We start from the raw sequence: 23,662 nt of genomic DNA, 5'->3' as shown, positions 1-23,662 counted from the left end.
GCTCTGGCAGGACACATGCGCTCTTATCCCACCATGTGTCTGCTCCTTCCCCCTTCACCTCACGGGGGTGTTATGATCGGCTAGGCATGCAGGGGAAGCGACCTTCCAGCCTCTCCTGCCCTACTGCGACGAATCGCTTTGTGAGGCTCACAATACGTCACCTCGGACAGACCAGCGGCGACACCAAGGCGAGACACGTTTGACGGCTACGGGGTTAATGAATGGCACTTGATTGCCGACTACGATGCTGAGACCAAGGAACTCCTGTGAAAGTGTGTTATATGCCACTTCGTTGCGGTCACTACTGGGCCATACCAGGAGCCAAGACATGCAAACGGAGTCAAGCGGGACACCCCTTTCTTCAAGCGCCTCCTTCTTTCTCTGTGACAGTGAGCCGTGTGCACCCGGAGGTATTTCTTCATTGGCGTTCCGTGAACAAAGGTGTCGGAGTGTGCTTGTGTGCACTCTCACCTTCAAGGTGACTATGAGTGCGCCTATGTAGCTGGAGCATACTCTGATCTGTGCTCGCCAAAAAGATGTTAACTCATGCTACGAGAACGATGTACTGTGCTCTGTGCTCCCGCCAGTACGAGTACCCATTGTTTTATGTAAATAAGTCTGCCTTTCGAATGTAAATAAACCCCCTGTTGCGTTCCTCACCCTCTTGGCCTCGTACTCCTCACTAAAGAAGCAACCCTCGTCAAGCAAGCTCGGATAACGGTGTGGGCCCGATAAGCCTCCGTGTGATGCTCCGATAGCATAGGCCAGCTACCTACTAGAAGACACACTGGCGGCCTAGGCTAGAGAGCGACCCTCTGTGTAATGCCAGGCTCCGAGGCCACAACCCCCGGCTCCTACAAGGGCGGAGGAAGTTGTGCTTAGTAGGCTTTGGGCCAGGGTGGCTCTTACACCGGCTGTGATCTCAACGTGGAACTGGTCGCATTTACCACTGGGTGCTACGTGACCATACTGCTCCACCCCAGTGATGGAGGCAGATGGGTACTGCCCAGTATGGACATGTCTAGGCTTACAATCGAAACGCTTACATCTCCTACTGCAAGCTGGTCTCCGCTACGGTATCACAACCAGCTATGACTGCTGGATACGTAACAGATTACACAAAACACTGCTTCAATTCATACACAACACAGGCCTCACAGCACATATATACATATACACATAAAGAATTATGCCTTAAAGGCCAGTCTTTGTCATCATCATCATTTATTGGCCCTTAAAGACCCCTGAAAGGGGCATTTCATAAGGGCCGGGGGGGGGGGGGGAACATCGAACATAACACTGTAGGTCACTGTCAAACATTGTCACAATAAGTGATCAGCGATTCAGTGATTATCTCAATAATAAAAAAAAGTACAGCTCAGCTTGAATAATTTGTCCAAGTTGGCAGAAGGGAATGGTTTTAAACTAAACCCTCAGAAATGTATGTGCATCCTCCTCTCGCACAAGGGAGGTATAATACCAGATCCCATTATTGATCTTAATGGAAAACAGGTAGTGTTTTGAAGATGCTGGATTCTGTCCACCACTTGGATATGTCTTACTACAGGTGTGTTCAAGACTAGCCTACGCCCTGAAGCTGAAATCGCATGTTCAACATCCATGCCATCCAATTATTCGTGACTTGTCCACGGCCAGGCTGTTCCGTAACCGCCCAGCCACTCCTCTGTCCCTCCGGTTGGAAGCACTGCCAGAAGAAACAGGCGTCCCTGTTCTAGGGAATGTCCTAATGGCTTCCACCGCCTTGAAAGTGGCAGACTATCCAATGTGACTTCTCTTTCATAGAAATATCAAAAGGAACACCTGAGGCACAGATATATTCACATTTTCTTGAACTTATTTATGTGCTGAACTTCAGATCGATGCTTCAAAGTCTCCTGCTGGTGTTGCTTACGCTCTAGGACCATCATTTTTAACACACAGCACATGTATTTAATATACAGCACATGTATTTTTATGGCGGAAGAATATGCGATACTCTCTGCAGTTAAGCACATCAAGCAACCAAATATCACTAGGGCTATTGTGTTCACAGATTCATTGAGTGTAGCCCGAGCCATGATAAGTGTACAAAAGCATAAAAACATGGTCTTTAATGAGCTATATGTATTGTGCTCAGCTTATATGAGTAAACAAGTCATCATACTATGCTGGATACCTGGCTGCAGTGGCACAAAAGGCAATGAAGCTGCTGACGACAATGCTACCACAGTAGCTTTTAGCGACACCGAAGCACTGGCAGAAACAGTGGGATACCGAGGTATATAAAAGCTAAACTAGGGCACTGGATATTTGAGAAAGCAGCATGATACAAGGAAGTGATTGTTTGCCGATTAAGAATAGGACACACTTACGGTACTCGCGCTTACTTTTTTACGGGAAGCAATCCTCCGACATGTAATAAGTGGGGCAATACTCTAACAGTTGTTCATGTTCTTCTTCATTGTCTTGCTATAGAAACAGGGAGGATAAAGTTTTTGTCTTCCACATATCATGAACACATCCCCTCTGCACCCAGCATTTTGGCTGAGTAAGGAACTGCTTTTTAAATTGAAAACTGTTTTAAGCTTTTTAGAAACAAACATCCAGGAAATCATTTGACCAGAATATTTGTAGCACGTGCCTATCAGTGCCTGCCTTTAAGGGCATGATTATATTGCGCTCAGTTTTACACAGACGATATTAAGGAAGGATAGGACGTGGACGGATATAGCGCAAGTCCGTCCACGTCCTGTCCTTCCTTAATGTTGTCTGTGTAAAACTGAACGCAATATACCATGAACGTTCAGCAACTAGCCCCCTTCATTCCTTTAAGGGCACTTTTAGAGCACTGTTGCAACTGTGGGAAAATGAAATGACCATGATTTATAGTGATAGAATCCAGCATGCTCTTCGCGATTTAAGTGGGAATTATAATTTTAAATTGGCAAAGAAAGTCTTAAAGACCAGTAAGTGGTGAGGCCTGCTGGTGAAATCTTAGTACGTCAAATGTAGTCTATGAGATTACTGTATGTAATTCGGCTGTTATTAATTGCAGCGTAATTATTGCTTAACATTGCAGTTGCTATATTACTAGACACTTGCGCTTTATTCTATGCTTCGGAAATCAAAAGCGCATGCGTGGCTATGGCAGCGTGCTGAACTGTGTATCACGTGTAAAAGCGTCATTTTGTTTTCGATCTGATTAGTTTCGTTTAGACTTGTTAAATACCTAAGCAATTGGAGAGGAAAACATGAATCGCAGAAACATCGACTTGATAAACAAAACAATACTTTCTCATAGTTACGGTTGCACTTGTCTGCGTCCCACTAATGCTGGTGTATAATTGCTATCATGCTCACCTATCGACATTTTCAGCATGCTTCCAATGAATGACTACATCCTTACTGCAGATCGAAAAATTCTGATAAAAGATGTTCCATGGTGTTTTCTGTGTTACCACTTCATGATTAGACACTTTGGCTGGTAAGCTTTCTATTGCATTAAAGAAATAGGTTCCATAAAAATTGGTTGTCAGCCCCTTTAATGAAATTCTATTTGTCATAGCCACACTAGTCATTGTCATTATTTTATTAGCTATACATTTTACACCAATGTTACTCCAACCATTAGCACTCAATTTTTCCATTTCATTCAGAATTAATTGACAACACATTGTCTTGTGTCATGGCGCTCTTTGGTCACAACTGGCCATACCACACATCATCAGGAATTTTTTCCAGGATTGGGGACAGCTCGATTTATTTAATGCTGAGAGTCGTCTGCTTTGCCAGCTATTGCTCAGCTTCCCCTGAGTGCTTGCAGCAGCGCGTCGCCGTCGGCGGGTGGTGCCAATGCCTGTCGGCAGGCAGCCACAGTGGTGGCCTTGTGGCGGCCCGCCCTTAGAGCGGCGACCCGCTCGATGCCCCGGTTCAGCATGCGCACGCAGCGCGACAGCTCCTCGTGGCTCTGGCAGCGCACCCGGTGGTCGCTGACCAGCTCTCGGTTCAGTGTTTGCAGCTCCTGGTACCAGCGGCGCATCCCGTCGCTGCATCGGATATGCCACTTTGTCAGGAAATCAGTCTTGATTGATCCGTAATGGGCAACAGGTGCAACAAAAGGTTCAGGGGTTGATGTATGGCGAGGACATGTAGTGCTACTAGCAGACAATGCAAGAGATTCACAGACATTTCCGAATATAACTTGAAAGAGCATAGGTTAGGGCGTGTTGGTATTCCATAACTGAGGTTTTTAGCGCACGAAAAGGGACGAAAGACAGTGGCGAAACGAGGACACAGCGCTAACTTCCAACAATGGTTTTATTCCACAAAGCGGTAGACACACATATATATAGGCAACACCCACAACCGTATGCGCATGCGTACGGTTGTGGGTGTTACCTATATATATGTGTGTCTACCGCTTTGTGGAATAAAACCATTGTTGGAAGTTAGCGCTGTGTCCTCGTTTCGCCACTGTCTTTCATCCCTTTTCGTGCGCTAAAAACCTCAGTTCCAAATATAAGCTTATGCAGCAACGAATCAACTGCTGGGCAGATATCTTAACGTTCTAATAATACATGCTCTGTCATTTCCCGAGCTTTACTGCAACAAGCACACACTTCTTCTTCCTTGTTGTATCTCACTTTATCAGTGCGTGTTCTAAGGCATCCTGGGGAGGTATTCTGTAAGGGTCCACCTAGTGGACATGTTCATTTCGTCTGTTGTTGAAGCAGTTGAAGTACTGATTGGCTGGGCTGCGCTGTGTGTCCGCAGCTGCCAGGCACCACAGCCAATCAGCACTTCAGCAGCAGACGAAATGGACATGTCCACTAAGTGGACTCTTGCAGAACACCTCCCCAGATCTTGCTTCGAAAAATAATGAGCTTCATTTGAGTTATCATAAATTTTTTCTTTCCTGATTTCGTTTTTTCCTTTTAAGTAGTTACTCATAGCAGGCTTCTTTCCCATTGCTGCCTCCCGTGAGATTATCTCGGCTTCTCTGACTTTCCACTTGACATTCTTTGTTGCCATGTTGCTCACCACACTGGTTGCATGCTTGCTGGTAAGCTTCCTATTTTTTTTTTGTTCACTGCGAATCAATGTTTTACAGTGAATCTGTATATGGTTAGGGCATTTCTGTCGTCTGCAAACAACCCTCGAGGAGGAGGAGGAAAAACTTCATTTGCTCTAATTGGTTAGAAATTAGCGGTGGCAGATGTTGTCAGCCGTCTTCGTGGTCTTCTTCCCCATCTGCGCGGGGTCGACACCCCTATTCCAGGGCACCACTGAGGGTGGCTACTCGGTAAGCATGCCTTACTAGTCCATGCTGGACTTTCGGGTCGCTGCTGGAGAGCACCCTCTCCCACTGCTCCGCACTCTGGTCTTTTATTTGAAGGATTTGTTGATTGTGAACGCATCCCCATGTGATGTGATATAAGGTGGGCTTGGCGCCGCACCAGGGGCAAATGTCTCTATACTGGGTGGGAAAGATCTTGATTAGTGTGTTTAGATTTGGGTATGTTCCTGTTTGCAGCCTCCTCCAAGAGGTTGCTTCATGGTGATTTAGGCTGTTGTGGGGTGGAGGGTATTTGATTGGGACTCCCCTTATAGTAATTCAGAATGTCAGAGTAGCTTGGGTTGACTGGTATGGGTTCCTCAGGGTCGGTGTTTGTGGCCGCTCGGTTTGTGTGCCCTCGAGCTACCTTGTCTGCCCTTAGGTTCCCTTCTATTCCAGCGTGTCCCAGTACCCAGAAAATCGTATGCCTGACTTTATTTTTAACCCTGCAGAAGCGGAGGATGTGAAGCGCTCTGCGTCCTGTTCTGCCATTCATTTAATTCCAACACGTGGCTTGCGAGTCGGTGAGTATTGTTAAGAACCTTTCGGATCGGTAGCCCTCCACTGCCGCTAGAGCTACAGCTATTTCCTCAGCTTCCGTTACCGAGCAGCCCTTCATTGAAGCGCTGCTGATCTCCTTGTAGTCCGGGCTTATTACTATCGCAGCTGTCTTTACTATGTTTGTTCCTCTTTGCTTGGTGTATACTGCAGCATCTGTGTAGACTGTTGTGTTTTTTGTGGCTAGGTACTTTTCGACGTTCGTGCCCCTCGATGAAACTGTGCGAACGCGCTCGTGCCACTGCTGATGCATTAGTCATCGTCGTCTCCTTCCACAGCTGGCTCTGTTGCCACTCATTGCTTAAGGGGGTATGAGCCATTCATTGACAAGAGGAAACTATTATCATCAACAACAACTACAGTCATCAGCAATGGCTCGAGCAGCATCGTCGTCTTCCACAGCTTGCTCCGTTGCCAATCATCATTCCAATGTGAATTTCATTTTTCTTCCGCCGTCATAATGGGGAAGCTGTGTTAATTTTGTTTTATTTACGGTACCTAATGCATTCAGAAAATGGTACACGGTATCCCCATTCAGGGGCGTAGCCCGCGCCCCTCCCCCCCCCCCCCTCCCGAAATTTTTTCATGCTGCACTGCGCACTAAAACAACCCCTGGCGCCGGAAATCATGCTGGATTTTATCTAGAATGTCATTTTTATGCTCGAAAAGACATTTCAGCGTGAACATTGTGAACTCTGGCTCGATTTTGTGGCAATGCCCATGCACCTGGAGTTGCATAACGCAAAGAGGCCCATCCGAGCATGAAGTTTCAGGGTGTGTGTTGTGTCAGCAGCGGCAGGCAAGTGGGAGGCCCCGGCCAGTGAACGCGCGCGAGCGCCGGCGCAGTGAAGGATGACACGGAGCTAACTGCTCCCGATGAAAACCGGAACGAAGACTCAGCCGACCCGTGGCCGTTTATTACTAATAAAGGCTTCACACGCCAGATGACACCTCCAGATTGGCCCAAGCTTGTCACATGACAGAAGGGGGGTGCGCCATCTAGCTAAACAATTACAAAACATACATGTACGATGACACCGAGATCTGACAGGGGGCGACACTATACTACAGTGTGTTTCGATGATGAGCAGGCACGTCACGGCATCTTGCGGAGGCCGTGGAATCTACGGAGCTCATTAATTTCGATTTCACAAAACTTTATGGGTATTAAGTTCTCAGAAACCTTTAATGCGAAAGGTGCATTGTCATTTCCAATGTCGTCCTTTAGATTTTCAATTCCGGAACATTGTTGGTTTAATGTTCTTAAAACATTTGAGATCGTACATCAGACCATACGAGGAGACAATTAAGCCAAATCAACACACTATCAGACAAGCTGACAAAGCACGCAGCGAAGTCCGATGAGACGAAACGTTGTGGTGGATCATTTGTGCCGTCATGTCACAGAAAGTAATGTCAACGTCTTTTTTTTTCACCTGCACCAAAGCATTCATGTCAAGACACTAAAGCCAGCAAAGCTAACTGCATTCTTATTTATTTTTCTACTTTAACTTTTATTCGCGAGGCCACATTGAGTCGTCGCTACACAAGGGCTGCCCGAGCCAGCCAGAGCGCATGCACTTTTCTCGTGTTGCCCCGACCACTGCGCGGTGCACTTCGATGCGCGTTCGTTTTTCTCTGGTCGAGTAGATTTTTACCTGGCAATGTTTTTGACGCTTTCTAGCTAGCAGGCGAGAAAAAGAAACAATGGTCGTTCGCCGCTATCACTGTGGGGACTCAACGGGGTGCAACGAGTTCGCTTGAGCGCAACCTCTCCGGAAAATTTTGTCTCGCCAGTTTAGAATATCGAGCAGCATGCATATGGTTCTCTGCGGACCAAACGTCTTATGTTTTCTTCTACATTCCTTCGGTAGCCACATTAGGTGCCCAAAGTAGGCATTCGATTGTGGCCAACATGCTTTCCTTTGCGTTTTTTATTTCTGTGCCCCTGCCCCACAAATGAAGAAAGAAGAAAGACATTGTTGTGGTGCCGCAAATTGTCGCATGGTGAAAGTTCAATTTTCTTACTCCTTTTATTGCGGAAAGTAATAATGGGCCACAGGATGCTTCAGTTGCCGGATACTTTTATTAACTTATTACGGTAGCAATTATATGCATTCCTGCGATCGCCTTCACCATCATGTTCTGTATAAAGTCGAAGGGTGATAACATTGTGACCGCGCGCCGCATGCTGTATGTGTGAGTGAAAGCGTAAGAGGGGGGGGGGGGTGCCATGGGTGAGCCGACGATGGTAGCTCAGTCTTGTGTGCGCGAGGGAGAAAAGTGGGGAGGAAGCGCGTTGCCTCCTGTTGCGCACGATACATCAGGGGTAGTGGAGGGAAGGGCTGCTGTGATCTGTGAATCTGTGGTTGCGCGACATGTTTATTTGCCTTGTTTGACACATTACATACACTGATTTTTTCTTAGACATGTTGATTTATTGGGGACTTACATGTATATTTAAATATCTTGTTGCAAGGTTTTGTGTATACATGCAGCGAACTTTGTTTCCAGTGACATTTCTTTGCCCTTTATCAAGCTATATCTACACGTTTGTATATTCCATTGTGTCTTCGCATTTATAATGTACGATGGCGAGTCAATGAAAGTGAGTTAACCCACCCCACGCAAAAATGGTCCTGTTCCTTATCTGAGAGGCATGCACGTAGCACACAGGCATCTCTCATTTACAAAAGTGACACACAGGTGTTAGGATAAAGGTTCTATAATGCTCTCATACACTGGTTGAACATGGTTGTGTGACATAATGGACACTCCAAAAGTTGAACAGCATGGGGTTGCGAGGTTTTTGACAGCTGAAGGTGCTTCCCAAAAAGAAATTATCGCCGTATGGCTGCCGTGTATGTTGAACATTGCATTTCGTTAGCCACTGTGAAGCGTTGGAGCAAACGGTTCAAAGAAGGATGTGAAAGTTGCAAAGTCAATCCAAGACTGGGCCAAACCCAATGTGCAATGACCCCCAATACAATTTCAAAGGTTGATGAGCTGATTAGACAGGAACGGGGGATAAGCATTGATGAATTAGCAGGTTGTGTGAACATCAGTCACGGTTCGGGTCACAGCATGATTCATGGCATCTCGGTTATTGGCTCTTGTGTGCGTAATGAATGCCCAAGATTTTGAACCAGCGCCAGATGACGGAAAGGCTCGGCGCTGCTTTGACTCATCTAGTCCGATATCACAATGAGGGTGACAACTTCTTGTCTGCAATTGTGACCGGGGACGAATCATGGTGCCACTACTGCGAGCCTGAAACATGACGGCAAAGCTTACAGTGGAAACATTCGAATTCACCACCCCCAAAAAAAGCAAAGGCCGTCATTTCTGCCAGAAAGGTGCTGTCGACTTTTCTTTTTCGATCATCAGGGGCCAATACTGATCGAATTTCCTAAACCTAAAGAGACTATCAATCGTTTCGATATTGTGAAACGTCGGATCGGCTGCATGTCGGGATCAAGAACAAACGACGTGGAAAATTGAGGAATTGGGTCATCTTGCTCCACGACAATGCCCCGCCCCACATAGTTGGTGTGGTTAACACAAAACCGGCAAAGTTCCAAGTGGGAAACACTGCAACAGCCGCCATACAGCCCATACCTGTTGCCTTGGGACTTCCACATTTTGGGGCAGTTTCAAAACACCTCAAGGGAACCAGATTCATGTTGGACGATGACGTGAAAGAGTCACTTACAGAGTTTTAGAAGCAGCAACCCAAGGATCTTTATGAGACTGGAATCACGCGACTCGTTACTCAGTGGGACAAACATTTAAATTCTCATAGAAACTGCTTTTAAATAAAGTACCCCATTTGTCATATATTCGCATTGACTCACTTTCATTTAACTTGCCCTCATACATTTTGCAGAACTGCTTTTTATATGTGCTCTCTGTTGTGACTATAATTTCGGTGCAATTACTTACAATACACGACAGGTGACAGCTGCTCCTGCGCAATACATTGGAACAAAAGACAGTGTCATTGAGATTTTTCCAGGCCGTTACATATTTACAGAAATACAAACAAAGTTCTCGAATGACAAAGTTTCATTAAAATATTTGTCCTCAACTTGTTCATTTCGTGGCCATTTCGCGACCAGTACTCGGAGCACAGGCGCTCCGAGTACTGGTCGGGACTGGATTGGACCCCATGGAATACATCCAAACTGTGACCTGGGCACTGGGGCACAAGGGCGTCACCAGGAACCTGCATGCGGACAATGCAGCTTGAGGCTTTACAAATCACTGAGCCAACCTGGACTCTGCAATAGAGGAGCCTACACCCTTAGACCCTTGCTACACAACAATTCTAAAGTACTATAGAGAAAGATAGAAAAATCTATCCAACACCGCACGACAAACTCAGCGCTGCGGAGGCAACCGTGTTGCCTGCACTCTCCACCTGATCTACCCCATGATATACAGAAACATGTGCCCATGGTGTGTAGCAACACCAACACTCTTTGACACCACGTAGGAAGTGCAGAACACAGAGAAGCACACAAAACAAGCGGCACATGGAACGCCTTCCCATACAATTTTTACTCGATTGTCTCTATATATATTCATCAGCAGCTCCACGACATCATCATCTATGCCTTCATGCTTGAGAATGTCCCATAACAACTCCCAGTCTACGTTGTCGTAGGCTCCCTTAATAGTATCTAGAAATGCCACCCATAAAGGTCTATTCTGAGCTAATTAGCCCATACCCAAACCTTGCTATTCTGAGCTACTGAAATCTCTATGCCCTGAGTTAGAACAAGCATATTATATTTTAAGTGGCTGCCTGTATGAACCTATTCTGTAGTTCTCCCAGTACATCATTTGCTTCCACCCATTTTGACATTTCTAATTTTATTACTTGCATTTCCATTCCATATAGCACCGATGTTATAGTTACTGGCCTGTACGAGCTCGTCCTGTCCTTATCACCTTTGTAGATGAGGTTCATCTTGCTTTCACGCCATGCAAATGGAATTTTCTACGTTTTCATCACTTGTTAGCAATGCTTTGCTCTTTGGACCAAGGTTTTTGATTAGCTCTGTTGGGATTTCATCAGGTCCTGCAGTGGTGTTATTAGGGGCATTTTCTTCTGCTTTTTTCAAGTAAAAGTGTTTTTATGCTAAATGTTAGTTTGTCAGGCTTCTCTGTTGTTGCTGGATCTGTTTTAGTCTGAACCACATCCGCTTTCTTTCATGCCGAACTTATCTCTAATAATGTCTATGATGTACTGCAGCACATCGGCTCCTTCAAAAATGTTAGCATTTTCATCCCTCATAAGGTTTTGCGAATTTTTAGTTGGAGCTCTCAGTGCTCTTACATGCTTCCAGAATTTTTTTTTTTTGTGCCTTTGTCTCTTTTGCAAATGTTATGCACTCAATGTTCACTTGCACATTTAATTTTCTTTTGTACGAGCTCACTTGCCACCCTTTCTTCTGTATTTTTTTTCCATCAAAGGAGCACCTCTTTTTCGTGTAATCCCGACTTCTTGGCGTCTCGACGATTCTTAGATGCCTGCTTACGCTCTTCTGTAGCTTGCATTATTTCCTTGTTCCGCCAATTACGTGGTTTCCTCTTTCCAGTCCAACAGTTCTTTTTCGTTGTCTGTCTTATCTCCTTCGTCATAATGTATACCAGTTCCTCATATTCCCAGACTGTTGTAGGAAATGCCTCCATTTTCTTCTCTATGTTTCTTGCAATCTCTGTTATTTGCTTTTAATTCATTTTTAAAAATTCTGATGCCATTGGTACGTGTTTTGCATTAGTATCTCGCCCGACTATTAAGGTTAAATGTCTGTGACCGCTACCCAGGCTATCTTCCCTGTGTTAATCAGTAATCATTTTGTCTAGTTGTTCGTAGACTGGTTCTGAAACTAAGGCATAATCTATACATGACTGCCTATTTCCGCATTGCCATATTACCTGTCCATGATACTTATCCTCTCTGTTAATACTATAAAGTTCTGTTCATTGCACAGATCCAGCACGAACCGTTATAATCAGTAAATCCGTCTAAATCCTTCTTTTGTACATTCATATCTCCTAATATCACTTTGCACGATTTCTTGAACTTAGTCATGGGATCAAATCCCGGCCACAGTAGCCGCATTGCGATGAGGGCGAAATGCAAAAACATCCGTGTACTTAGATTTAGGTGTGTGTTAAAGAACCCCACTTGGTCCAAATTTCTGGAGTCCCCCACTACGGGGTGCTTCGGCGCATAAAACCCCACAATTTTTAAAAATTTATTGAACTCATTAATATTGCTTCTAATGCAATCAATCACTTCTTTAGTTTTATCTCTGCTACTCCAAGCCACATCTTTTTACCTCCCCAAGTGCTGCTAATCCATGAATGTTCCTTACATGTCTCTTTTACCCTTTGCCACTTTAGACCTCGCCTAATTAGCATGCCTCCACCTTTCCTTGGCCCGGTCGTTCTGTTGCACCCTTCCGATACAAAATTGTCATTAACAGGCAGCTGCTCCAAATCTCTTAGATGTGTTCTGGTCAAGACACACACGCCAATAGCTATGTCATTCAGCTGCGTTTTAATTTTCAGCCATTTCTTTCCTGCTTGCGACCACCCTGCATATTTATGTGACAAATTTTACCGCCTCTATTATTATTTACCTGTGACGCTCCTCACGGGATATTCCTTCAAGCCATTAGCAAGCTGTCATGACGACTATCTTGGACCGCCACCACTTATTCGGGAAATTGCAGATGTATTGCAAGGTCTTCTGCACACTACCGTTCACTTTCTTTTTGAAGCGTTAACGTCGCAATATATCTGCCAAGGGAAGATGCCGAAATGACAGATTGAAAGAACATATGTACAACACAACAAAAATAATATCAGGGCATTTAGCTATTCATCGTAGGGACTGCGGCTGCACACCCTTAATGGAATAACCTAGCATCATGTCAAAATCAACAGATAAGCAAACAAGAGAGATTGTTGAAGCCCAAGAGATAAAAAAGCCGGGTGATTCTTGTGTCAGCAAGCCGTCCGTCATGCTCTGAGAGAAAGACATCAGATTCCTTACAGGAACCATTTTTCACGTGTAGTAGGCTTTGACCACGTGATACTCTTTCATATCCCTTACATGTACCTGTGCGTCTTATGTTTATTCATGTTCAGCCAGTACTGTGCATCCAGTGAATAAACCTTTAGTTGTCAGTGTGGCCTGTGAATGTGTCGTTCTTCTTCCTCTGATCCCTTGTGTTCTCTGGCGCTGTATTATTATGGATATGAACCAACTAGCTCAAAAATACGTCTTGACCAGAAAAAAGTATTCATCGATAAAATATACATCCCCACGTCACATTTCGTGATCTTAATGAAAATGCGAAATTGCATTTTGCAAAACTTCCGCTTCCCGGCACAACATTTAGAACACATGACCTCTCGACAGATTATAAAAACGTTGACAGACAATCAGATAGTCCACATGGTGGATAATGGCGGCCGTGCAGCCGCCATGGGTGTCGAGAATAGAGCCCTGAAAGTGTAAAGGACAACCAGCTAGGAGTCATCGAAAAGAAAGTGAGAGAAACAGAAACAGAGGCATTAATTTGAATGCAAAGGATGGAATGAAGAAAGGCCATGGAGATTTGCAAAAGTAGCAAGAAAGAAATTAGAAGGAAAAATTCGTACAATAACACAAAGGGCAGTACCCTGATATCTTGAGGTTCGAGCTGGTCGCCTAAGGACAAAAACATACCTGAACAAATATTCGCAAAAGGATGAGGCATGTATCTGCTACAGCAAAAGTTCGGAGAGAATTCGCATCTTTGTGGAATGCGAAAGTTTTCGCCCAATGAGACCAGTAGGTAACGCACACTATCAAGAAGCACTGGGATTTAAAGCGGGTAGAAGCATTAACCGGTCAGTAGTTGAGATAAGCAAGATCCATTTATAGCATTCGTGGACAAAAGAGCAAAGAAGAGATTGACAGAACAGGGTCCATTACAGACATAAGTAACGATACAAGGTAGATAAGTTTCAAGGAAGAGAAAAAAAAGATGTTAGACAAAATGCTAGACTGAAAAGCATGTAAGCACACCTGATTGACCCATGCAGGCTAGGGAAATATTTGTCCCCCACCCCTTGTTTCAAAGAGGATGCCAATAAACCATCATCATACTTATTCCAGGGAGTTTTCCTAGCATGGAATCCAGCGTTCGCTGGATGTGTGCCTCCCTCAAGGCAGCCTATGCAGTAACTCTAGCAGAGGTCATTTGGGCGCCAGCCAGGCAGGCGGGCCGCGTATTTTGCTTTCCGCGGATGATTCCGCACGCGATAAGAGAAAGAAAGGAGGGCGAGGAGGACGGCGCAACTCCCGCTGGACGCCCTTGCGCACTATTGGTTCTCACCACGAGGTGACGTATTGCCTGCGCGGCTCTTCCCATGACTGCCGGCAACGGCCTACATAAAAGCAGCTGTCGTGCGCGCGTGGTTTGCTGACGTTAGGGCGCGCCGCGCACCACGGGTTTGTTTCGATGGCGCCTTTCAGGCAAGAAGCCGTGATAGCAGCAGCATAAATTTTAATTTATGGAAGCTCTTTTCGCTACTTCTGGCGTGTGATGAATGCAACTCTTCAAAAGTGTCCTTTACGTTACGTGCCACGTGAGTGTATATTCCAGTTTGACGAATGCATTACTCCACGCTAATTCGCAATTTAGTTGTGTTTAGTTTCGCTTATGTGGCTTCCACTCGTGTTCCTTCGCGCCGCTCCGAGTGCCAGCCGTGAATTTAATGCCGTAAAGTTTTCAGGATTTTAACTACTGAGAAACTCACAATCGCTGATGCGCTCTTCGTTGACGTCGTTCCTCTTACATTAACTGGCGCCACGATTTGGATGACTTGCTGCGTTCGCGCCGTCGAAGAAACGACGCTTCCGTACCACGTGCGTGAATGGTGCAGTTCTGCAGGCGGCAAGTATGCTTGAGTCCACAATACCGGCGAATGAAGAAACGATGTGTTGTCGAGGTTACACTTTGCATATAGCGTTCAGAAACTGGGATGAAGGTATCGGTCATGAGGTAATTGATTTTCTACAGGAAATATATCGATAAAATAATGTTTAAGTAACATGGGAAGGAATTAAGGGTACGACAACTGTCGAGGTACACAAAGGATTAAGGCAAGGTTAATTGTCCTCCATCACCGCTGCTGTTCATGCTTTATATGATAAGCATGGAAAGAAGGCTACAAGGAAGCTATCTAGTGTATAATCTGTCGTACGGATTAGGCGGAAAGGTTGTTGAGGAACGACTACCGGGTTTAATGTATGCGGGCGATATTGTACTGTTAGCAGGTAGCCAGGCAGATTTGCAAACTCTGGTTAATTACTGTGGAGACGAAGGAGACAGTCTAGGTTTCAGTTTTAGTGCAGCTAAGTCCGGTGGGATGTTTTTCAACGATACAACAGATCAGGAGCTTACAATACAAGGCAATGAAATACCCCGAGTGGCCGAACACAAATATCTCGGAGTTTGGATAAACAAAAGGCAGATGTACGCGGAAAAGCATGAACAGTCTATCATAGCAAAAGGGCGAAGAGATGCCGGGATAATGAAACATTGGGCATTGTGGGGGTACAACAGCTATGAGGTACTGAGAGATATTTCGAAGGGAGTATTGGTGCCGGGGCTTACTTTCGGGAATGCGGTCCTGTGCTTAAGGGCAGGACTGTCAGAGCTGTTGGAAGATTAGCACTAGGTGCCCACGGGAAAACCACAAACGAAGCAGTACAGGGGTATAATGGCTGGGCATCGTTCGAAGCATGGGAAGCTCAGAGTAAAATCCTGTGCGAAAAACGCCTGAGGAAATTGGATGATAACAGGTGGGCAGCTAAGGTATTTAAATACCTATACAGAAAGAGCGTTGACTCACAATGGCGGAAAAGAACTAGGAAGCTAGCCAGTAAGTATTCCAGACACGAGAACAGAGAAAGGGCACCAAACGACTGGTTAAAAACGCGGAAGGTAAAAATTGGATAAATTCAATGGAAAAGAAGCATAGTGTTGAACTATATAACGATAGTGGAAACAGCAGAAGGAAGCGTTTTCTTATAACTCCAGAGGCAGTGCTCTATTCTTTGAAGCTATAGGTCAGGATGGCTTAGAACGCGTAGCTATAAAAAGAAATTTAACGAAGAAGAAGACACATGTACTGTATGTGGTAAATCTGTAGAAACAATAGAACACCTCATACTAAAATGTGATGGTATCCATCCCGATGTCAATGCGGGCACAGTCACGCTTCCTGAGGCCCTACACTCTTAGGCAAAGTTACACCCTTTGGCTTGCCCCTTCTGCCACACAACGATAATCGTTATCTGCCTTGATGCGTTTCCTTTCTTTAACGCTGCGAGCCCGGAACTTTCCAGTAATGAACGGCATGTGCGTTATCAGAAGGGGCACTCCAAAGGGTGTAAACTGTTCAATGCTGATAACACGCGTGCCGTTCGTTACTGGAAAGTACCGGGCTCGCAGCGTTAAAGAAAGGAAACGCATCAAGGCAGATAACGATTATCGTTCACTCTTAAAAAGGTTGCACCCTTCGGGGTGTATATTTGTCCCACAACAATAATCGTCATCTGCCTACACTCTTAGAAAAATGTACACCCTTTGGGGTTTATCTTGTCCCACAACAATAATCATCATCCGTCTTGCCCGCGTTTCCTTTCTCTAACGCGGAGAGTCCGGTACTTCCCAGTCACGAACGGCGCCGCATTATCATTGTGACGCAGCATTCTCGACAGGAAAGTAGCGAGCGCCGAGTTTTCAGGAAAGGAAACGCAAGCAAGGCAGATGACGATTATCGTTGTGGGACAAATTTACACCCCAAAGGGTGCAACTGTTTTAAGAGTGTAGCTTGCGTTTTCTTTCTTGAAAACTCTGCGCTCGCTACTTTCCTGTTGAGAATGCTGCGTCACACTGATAACGCGCGTGCCATTCGTGACTGGGAAGTACCGGGCTCGCAGCGTTAAAGAAAGGAAACGCGGGCAAGACAGATGACGATTATTGTTGTGGGACAAGATAAGCCCTAAAGGGTGTAAATTTTTTTGAGAGAGTTGTGTGGCAGAAGGGGCAAGCCAAAGGGTGTAACTTCGCCTACACACTCTTAGAACGGTTGCACCCTTTGGGGTGTATATGTGTCCCACAACAATAATCGTCATCTGCCTAGCTTGCGTTTCCTTTCTTGAAAACTCGGCGCTCGCTACTTTCCTGTCGAGAATGCTGCGTCACACTGATAACAAGCGTGCCGTTCGTGACTGGGAAGTACCGGGCTCGCAGCGTTAAAGAAAGGAAACGAGGGCAAGACAGATGACGATTATTGTTGTGGGACAAGATAAACCCCAAAGGGTGTAAATTTTTCTAAGAGTGCACTCTAAAAAGCGTTGCACCATTTGGGGTGTATATTTATCCCACAACGATAATCGTCATCTGTCTTGCCTGCGTTTCCTTTCTTTAACGCTGCGAGCCCGGTACTTCCCAGTAACGAACGGCATGCGCGTTATCAGTGTGACGCAGCATTCTCGACAGGAAAGTAGCGAGCGCCGAGTTTTCAGGAAAGGAAACGCAAGCAAGGCAGATGACGATTATTGTTGTGGGACAAATACGCACCCCATAGGGTGCAACCGTTTTAAGAGTGTAGGGTTCAGAGATAACAATATTCATGCAAATAAATATGCGGTGGAAACTAGCAGAAAGCGATTGGAGGATTGGTGGCTGAAAAGCAGAGCTGACATAAGGTTAAAAGTGTAGGAAGACATATTTAAAGAAAATGGCGAATTTTAATAATTTACAGCACAGTTAAAAAAAAAGAAGCTGAGCATGGTGGCAACTACCATCACCCCGTTTCAAAGGGGACGCTCCTAACTTCCATCCATCCAGTAACACTGAGAGGAATCTGTTGTTTTTTAAGTTTGGGGGTTTAATGAATTTAACGCTATGCCACCATATCTCGGATTCGGGAATTGACGACGGAAACGAGCATATCACGCCAGGCGACGTCGCTGAGACGCGTACAGTGCACGCACTGCTACACACTTAGCACGGCGAAGAATTTATTAGTAGTAGCGCGATTTTGCTTTGGGGGCCCCATCACGGGCCCCAACGCAACTAAAAAAGGAAAAAGTGTGCTTAAAATTGATAAGAATTCAATGCAGCTAGAAGACAACTGGGGAATAATCAGCCTTATCTAATCGTGAATGCTGCGGTAAAACTTGTCCCACGTTATCAGCTGGCACGGCTCCACCGTCAGCCTCACACGTGCGATACCAAAATAAAATTCCCCAGTTCATTAGAGTAATCAACATTAAAGCGTGGTTTTTAATGAAAATCGGTAAATGGTATCGATAACGAAATGGGATCAGCATACGAACATTTTCCAGCCGATGTTCCTTTAAAATGGCGATCGCAAGCGGCTTAGGTACGCGAAATAGCGTCGCCAGCCTAGTTTAGCATGCTGCTTCTAAAGTTCTGAAAGTATTTTGCTTACGTTGTACGGCAGATGCCCATGCGACACTTGCGTGGTCTGACATGCTAGCTGGTTGAATATTCGAACTTTCAAGCAAATTTTCTTAGTTCACTTTCAAGAAAATAAAACATTCACGTTTATTCAGCATATTCTTCCCAATCGACAATCCATGTCGTATTGGTAGTCTGCCTGTAGCTGCAGATCCACTCGTACGCGTCTTCGGCCATGCAGAGGTCAACACGGAGTCACTTGACGCTCGCTGGGCAGTTCGAATTGGCGTCCAGCTCGCACGTGAATGTCCTGGTGCCCGCCATGCCAGTCGGAACCACGTTGGTCATATAAACGAATAGATTTCTGATGCTTTCCACTAAAAACACAAACAACGCGGAAGGCACTTTTCGGTTCTGCAAGAATTATTGATCCACTAGCAGCGCGTATGAAACAGGTGGCGCCGAAACGGGGCATCCAGCATCCGCACCACTCTCAAACAAAATGCGCGCACGGAAAGCCGTCGGCGAAAACCGTGTGCGCGCGTAATAGGGGGTTAGCGGCAGTTATGGGAAGAGCCACGCAGGCACCATGTGACCTCATGGCAATAAGAAATGACATTGCAAGTAGGGAGCCAGGACGGAGCCGGGACGGACGGATGCTGACAGCTAAGTTCTATTTCTATTTTTATTTCTAATTGCAGCGGCGGGAAATCTGAATGGAGATAGGGCCAGCATAGAAACGTAGGTTGCAGAGAATTGGAGCACTGCGAAGCCAGGCGAACACTTAGCCAAAGTAGGGCGATAAAGTAGGTCTTGGCAATTGCCGTGGCCAACACATAACAGTTAGGACTAATAACAGTTTAATAGTTAGGGCTAAAAGTGTGTTTCTTTTTCTTTTTTTCCTTCTTCCCCTGGTTATTGGTTTGGTTATTTTACTAGCTCTCTTTATTCTTCTAGAGATTCCCAGTGGTCTTTATTATAGTTAATTTTTGTCCTCGCTTTTACACTGTTAAATAACAGTAGGACAAGAGAATGCATGGGACGGCCGGCTAGAAAAGCCAAGGAGGAAGGCGGGGACTTCGTCCAGTGTGAAAGGTGTGAACGGTGGTGTTATTCGGATGAAACGACATTCAAAACTGTGGCGGGGGCGGTAGGGAATGGCTTCGTGTGCAGGCTGTGTAAAGTGATTGAGAATTTGGAGAAGCAGCTAAAGAGTGAAATGGCGAGGACAAAGGAGGAACTCGAGAAAGAAAAAACGAAACGTGCAGAGTTTGAGGGAAGGGTTGAGAGGGAGTGGGCCTCAAGAATGGAGGCTGTAGAGCGGAAATGGAGTGAGGAGCGAGAGAAAGGGCAGCAATTGGAAAAACAATTGAAAGAGATGAGACAGAGAGAAGCTGAGAGGGAGGCACAGCAGGAATTGAAGGAAAAGGAAGCGGGAGGACCACCCAGTGGAGCAGAATGGGGGGCGGACACGTTAACGTGGGGACCGCGGGAGACACAGGTACAGAGGGATGAGACGACAGGATGCAGAGAAGGCGAGGAGGCAGGGAAGACCCAGCCGACAGAGACAGGAGGGAGGCAAGATTTGCTTGAAGACAGAAAGGTCTGGGTCGTTGGAAACTCCAACGTATCGCGAATGCAAACAGCACTCTTCAGAACAGTGCAGTATTACAGACGGGTGAAGGTCGAATGCATGCCAGGGGCTCGATTCGAAGCTGTGGCAGAGAGAGCCAAAAACAAACTGAATGAAAACGGAGAGGGAATAAACCTGGTAATTTTGCACGCTGGGGTGAATGACGTCCTGCAAGATAGGGGGCGAATTCTGGGCAGACAGATTCAAGAGGGAGTGGCGAAATTAAGGGCGACCTCTGAGGCGGTGCACATTGCCCTGTGTACTGTCCCAGAGGTCAGGGGACAGGGCCCTTTCATTAAAGAACAGGTAGTGGCGGCCAATGTAATGACTAGGGAGTTGGGGCGAGCCCTCAGGTGTGATGTGGTGGAGGTGAACAGAATGATCGGGGGGAAAAGCTTCCCCCCTTTCGGCCCGGATGGCATTCACTACACTGCACCAGCGGGATGGCAGGTAGGAACGAGGGTGGGTCGTAGGGCTCAGGCTTTTTTGCAGGCACGCAGGGCGACCCTGCATGTCAAAACATAAAAGATAAAAGGACAGGGGAGGAGGGGGCAGGACAGGAGCACGGAGGAGGAAGAGGAAGAAGAAGGCAGTAAATGTGGGGTTCATCAACATGCAGGGGAGAAGAAATCGCATTAAGTGGGATGAAATAGAAGAACAATTACAAACGGAAAATTTTCAGGTATATGGAGTTGCCGAAACCCATTTAAGAGATGAGGAAGAGCCACCATTCATTGCAGGATACACCTGGGTAGGTTGCAACAGAAAAAGGAAAGAACGCAGAGGAGGAGGCCTTGGGGCGCTAGTGAAGGGACAGGACTGGGAAAGGGTAAGGGAGAGCTGCAGTGAGCACATGTGGCTCAAGGGCACCGTAGGGAATGTTGAGACAATCCTGGGAGTTGTGTATCTGAATACGGGGAATGAGTCTAAAGAGGAGAATGCGTAACATTTCAAATGTATGGCCAAGGACATCAGGGAGTTAGCTATGAAACGGGAGATAATCATCCTAGGGGACATGAATGCACATTTGGAATACTTTGACGAGGCGACAGATGCAACAGGGCAGATGTTAGTAGATTTTTGTGAGGCTCATGATTTTGTGATAGTTAATACTGAAATTAAATGCGACGGGAAAATGACATGGGAAAGAAATAACACCCACTCGATAATAGACTACTGCCTAATGTCCCACAAGCTGTATGAACGGTTGGGATGTATGGAATTGATGAGGAAGGTACAAAAAGCCTGGGGAGTGATCACAAACGAATCAAAATCAGTTTTGGAAGGACAGTACCACTGGTAGAAACTAAAGAAAGGAAAGGTATGAGCAAATTGAACGACAGGCAGCTACAAGAAGTGGCGAAAAACATTGAAAGCATGGTATCCAAGCAACCGCAAAGGGCATGGACATACGACGAGTTAATAGGTATTTTTAAACGAGAGCTAGAGAAGGGACAGATTAGGAAGCTAGGAAGTAAGCAGGGAAAACATAAACCGATAAGCTGGTGGGACCGAGAAGTTAAGGAGGCCATAGAGCAACGCAAAGATGCGTGCAGAAAACACAGAGCAGCGAAGAAAAGGGGAGCCACACCAGAAGAGGTGGAGACAAAATGGGAGGATTACCTTGCAATGAAAAGAGAAGCATTGGCATTAATTCAAGCCAAGATAGCAAAAGTTGGGGTACAGTGGTTGTTAGAGATATGAAAAAAAGACAGAAATGCCTCTAAGAAGTTTTGGGAACACATAAGACAACAGAGTAAGAAGACAGAGGTGGTTCAGCACTCACTGACCACACCAAAAGGAACAAAGGTAGAGGGAGAGGAAGCTCAGGAATATATTAGGTTAACAATAGAGGCAGCATTTGCAGAGCCAGTGGGTAGTGAAATGGAGAACAATGACAACAGCAGGACAGAATTAGAGGAGGAGTACAGAGGTATGACAAGTCAGAAATGGGACAGAATTGAACACAAGGTCCCCGTGGAAACAGCGACAGGACCTGATGGCATACCTATGAAATTGATAAGCATATTAGGCCAGAAAAGTAAATTAAAATTACGACAACTTATTGAACAAATAGTAGTAGGAGGAGATGTTCCACAGGACTGGAAATCAAGCAGAATGATATTAGTTTACTAAGGTAAGGGAAGCAAGGACAACATTAAACCCTACAGGCCAATAACTGTCACATCAGTCATATACAGAGTAGCAATGCAGATGGTGAAAATGAGAATGGAGGAATGGGCAGAACGTGGAGAGATCTTGGGAGAGCTGCAGAATGGATTTCGAAGATACAGAAGGCTAGATGATAATTTATTTGTTATAACACACTGCATAGAGATAGCAACAGCCAGGCAGAAACCGCTATGGATAGCTTTTTTAGACATTAGAGGAGCCTATGATAATGTAAACAGAGAAAAGTTTAGGAGCCAGTTGAGGGAATATATGGTCTAGATAGAAAGATGATTGGGATCCTACAACAAGTTTATACAGATAATGAGGTAGAGATAACATGGGAGGGGCAAACTACAAAGCCGGCTAAAATAAGAAGAGGTCTCAGTCAGGGCTGTCCATTGTCGCCTCTGCTTTTTATGATTTACATGAGCCAAATGGAAAAGAGACTAGAACAGAGCACAATAGGAGCCGACATAAGCTATATGCTGGAAGGGCAGAAGGTAGCTCAACTACTAGCCGGACTGATGTATGCAGATGATATTGTACTGCTTGCTGACACCCAAGTAGGGCTACAGGAGCTAATGAGCATATGTCGAGAGGAGGGAGAAAAATTCGGACTGCAATTCAGTAGAGAGAAGTCTGGGATAATAGTATACAATGAAGAAAGGGGGGAACCATTGGAAATACAAAGAACTAAGATTGATCATGTTGAAAAATACAAGTATTTGGGCATATGGCTAAACGAGGGCAAAAAGTACTTGGAAGAACAGGAAAAAAATTATGATTGAAAAAGTGAAAAGGAACTCAGCTGTAATGAAACACAAGGCACTATGGAACTACAATAGGTACGAGGTGGTTAGGGGCATATGGAAAGGGGTTATGGTACCTTGCCTCACATTCGGAAATTCAGTACTGTGCATGGAATCAATCGGAAGTTCAGGCATGCTTGGAAACGAGACAAAGAAGTGTAGGCAGGCTGGCCTTAGAAGCGCACGGGAACACCCCTAATGAGGGAGTGCAGGGGGACATGGGATGGACGTCATTCGAAGGTAGAGAGGCAATAAGTAAGCTAAAATATGAACAGAGACTCCTAGCACTGGAGGAAAAAAGGTGGGCAGGAAAAGTGTACAAATATCTATACATGAAAAGTTTGAACACAAAGTGGACACTCAGAACGAGGAAGCTGAGGAATAGATACCTACAGCCGTGGGAGGGGGTCCAACGTGGTTCTAGTGTGGGAAAGGAGGTAAAGGAGACGTAAAGAAAAATGTGGGAAGAAAGAATGCTCGATGCCAGCGCTAACTATGTATAGGTCACAAAAACAGAAGATTAAGAGAGAGCTCTTATTTGATAACTCGCAGGGTAGCTCACTATTATTCGAAGCTAGGATGGGGGTTTTGAGAACGAAAACATACAGGGCTAAATTTGAAGACGTGGACCTTTGGTGCACAGCTTGCGGAG

General features: G+C 45.6%; 2 protein-coding genes across 3 annotated transcripts in view; one reads left to right on the top strand and one right to left on the bottom strand.

Moving 5' to 3' along the window:
• Positions 1–3,452: 3,452 nt before the first annotated feature.
• The window catches only part of LOC142559852 (BBSome complex member BBS2-like), a 220,939-nt gene continuing 200,729 nt past the window's right edge, over positions 3,453–23,662 (bottom strand). Inside the window, exon 15 of the mRNA XM_075671532.1 lies at positions 3,453–4,046. Within this exon, the coding sequence (XP_075527647.1) occupies positions 3,800–4,046 (247 nt within the window). The 3' untranslated portion in view covers positions 3,453–3,799. The remainder of the gene's footprint in view (positions 4,047–23,662) is intronic.
• Positions 14,527–23,662, top strand: part of LOC142559732 (sodium-dependent glucose transporter 1A-like) — a 253,170-nt gene continuing 244,034 nt past the window's right edge. For both annotated transcript variants that reach the window (XM_075671324.1, XM_075671321.1), the window contains exon 1: positions 14,527–14,545. The gene's annotated coding sequence lies outside the window, so the exon portion shown is untranslated. The remainder of the gene's footprint in view (positions 14,546–23,662) is intronic.

Source organism: Dermacentor variabilis, chromosome 10 (assembly GCF_050947875.1).
Source record: "Dermacentor variabilis isolate Ectoservices chromosome 10, ASM5094787v1, whole genome shotgun sequence".
Classification (NCBI taxonomy): domain Eukaryota; kingdom Metazoa; phylum Arthropoda; class Arachnida; order Ixodida; family Ixodidae; genus Dermacentor; species Dermacentor variabilis.
This window is presented reverse-complemented; position numbering and strand designations above follow the sequence as displayed.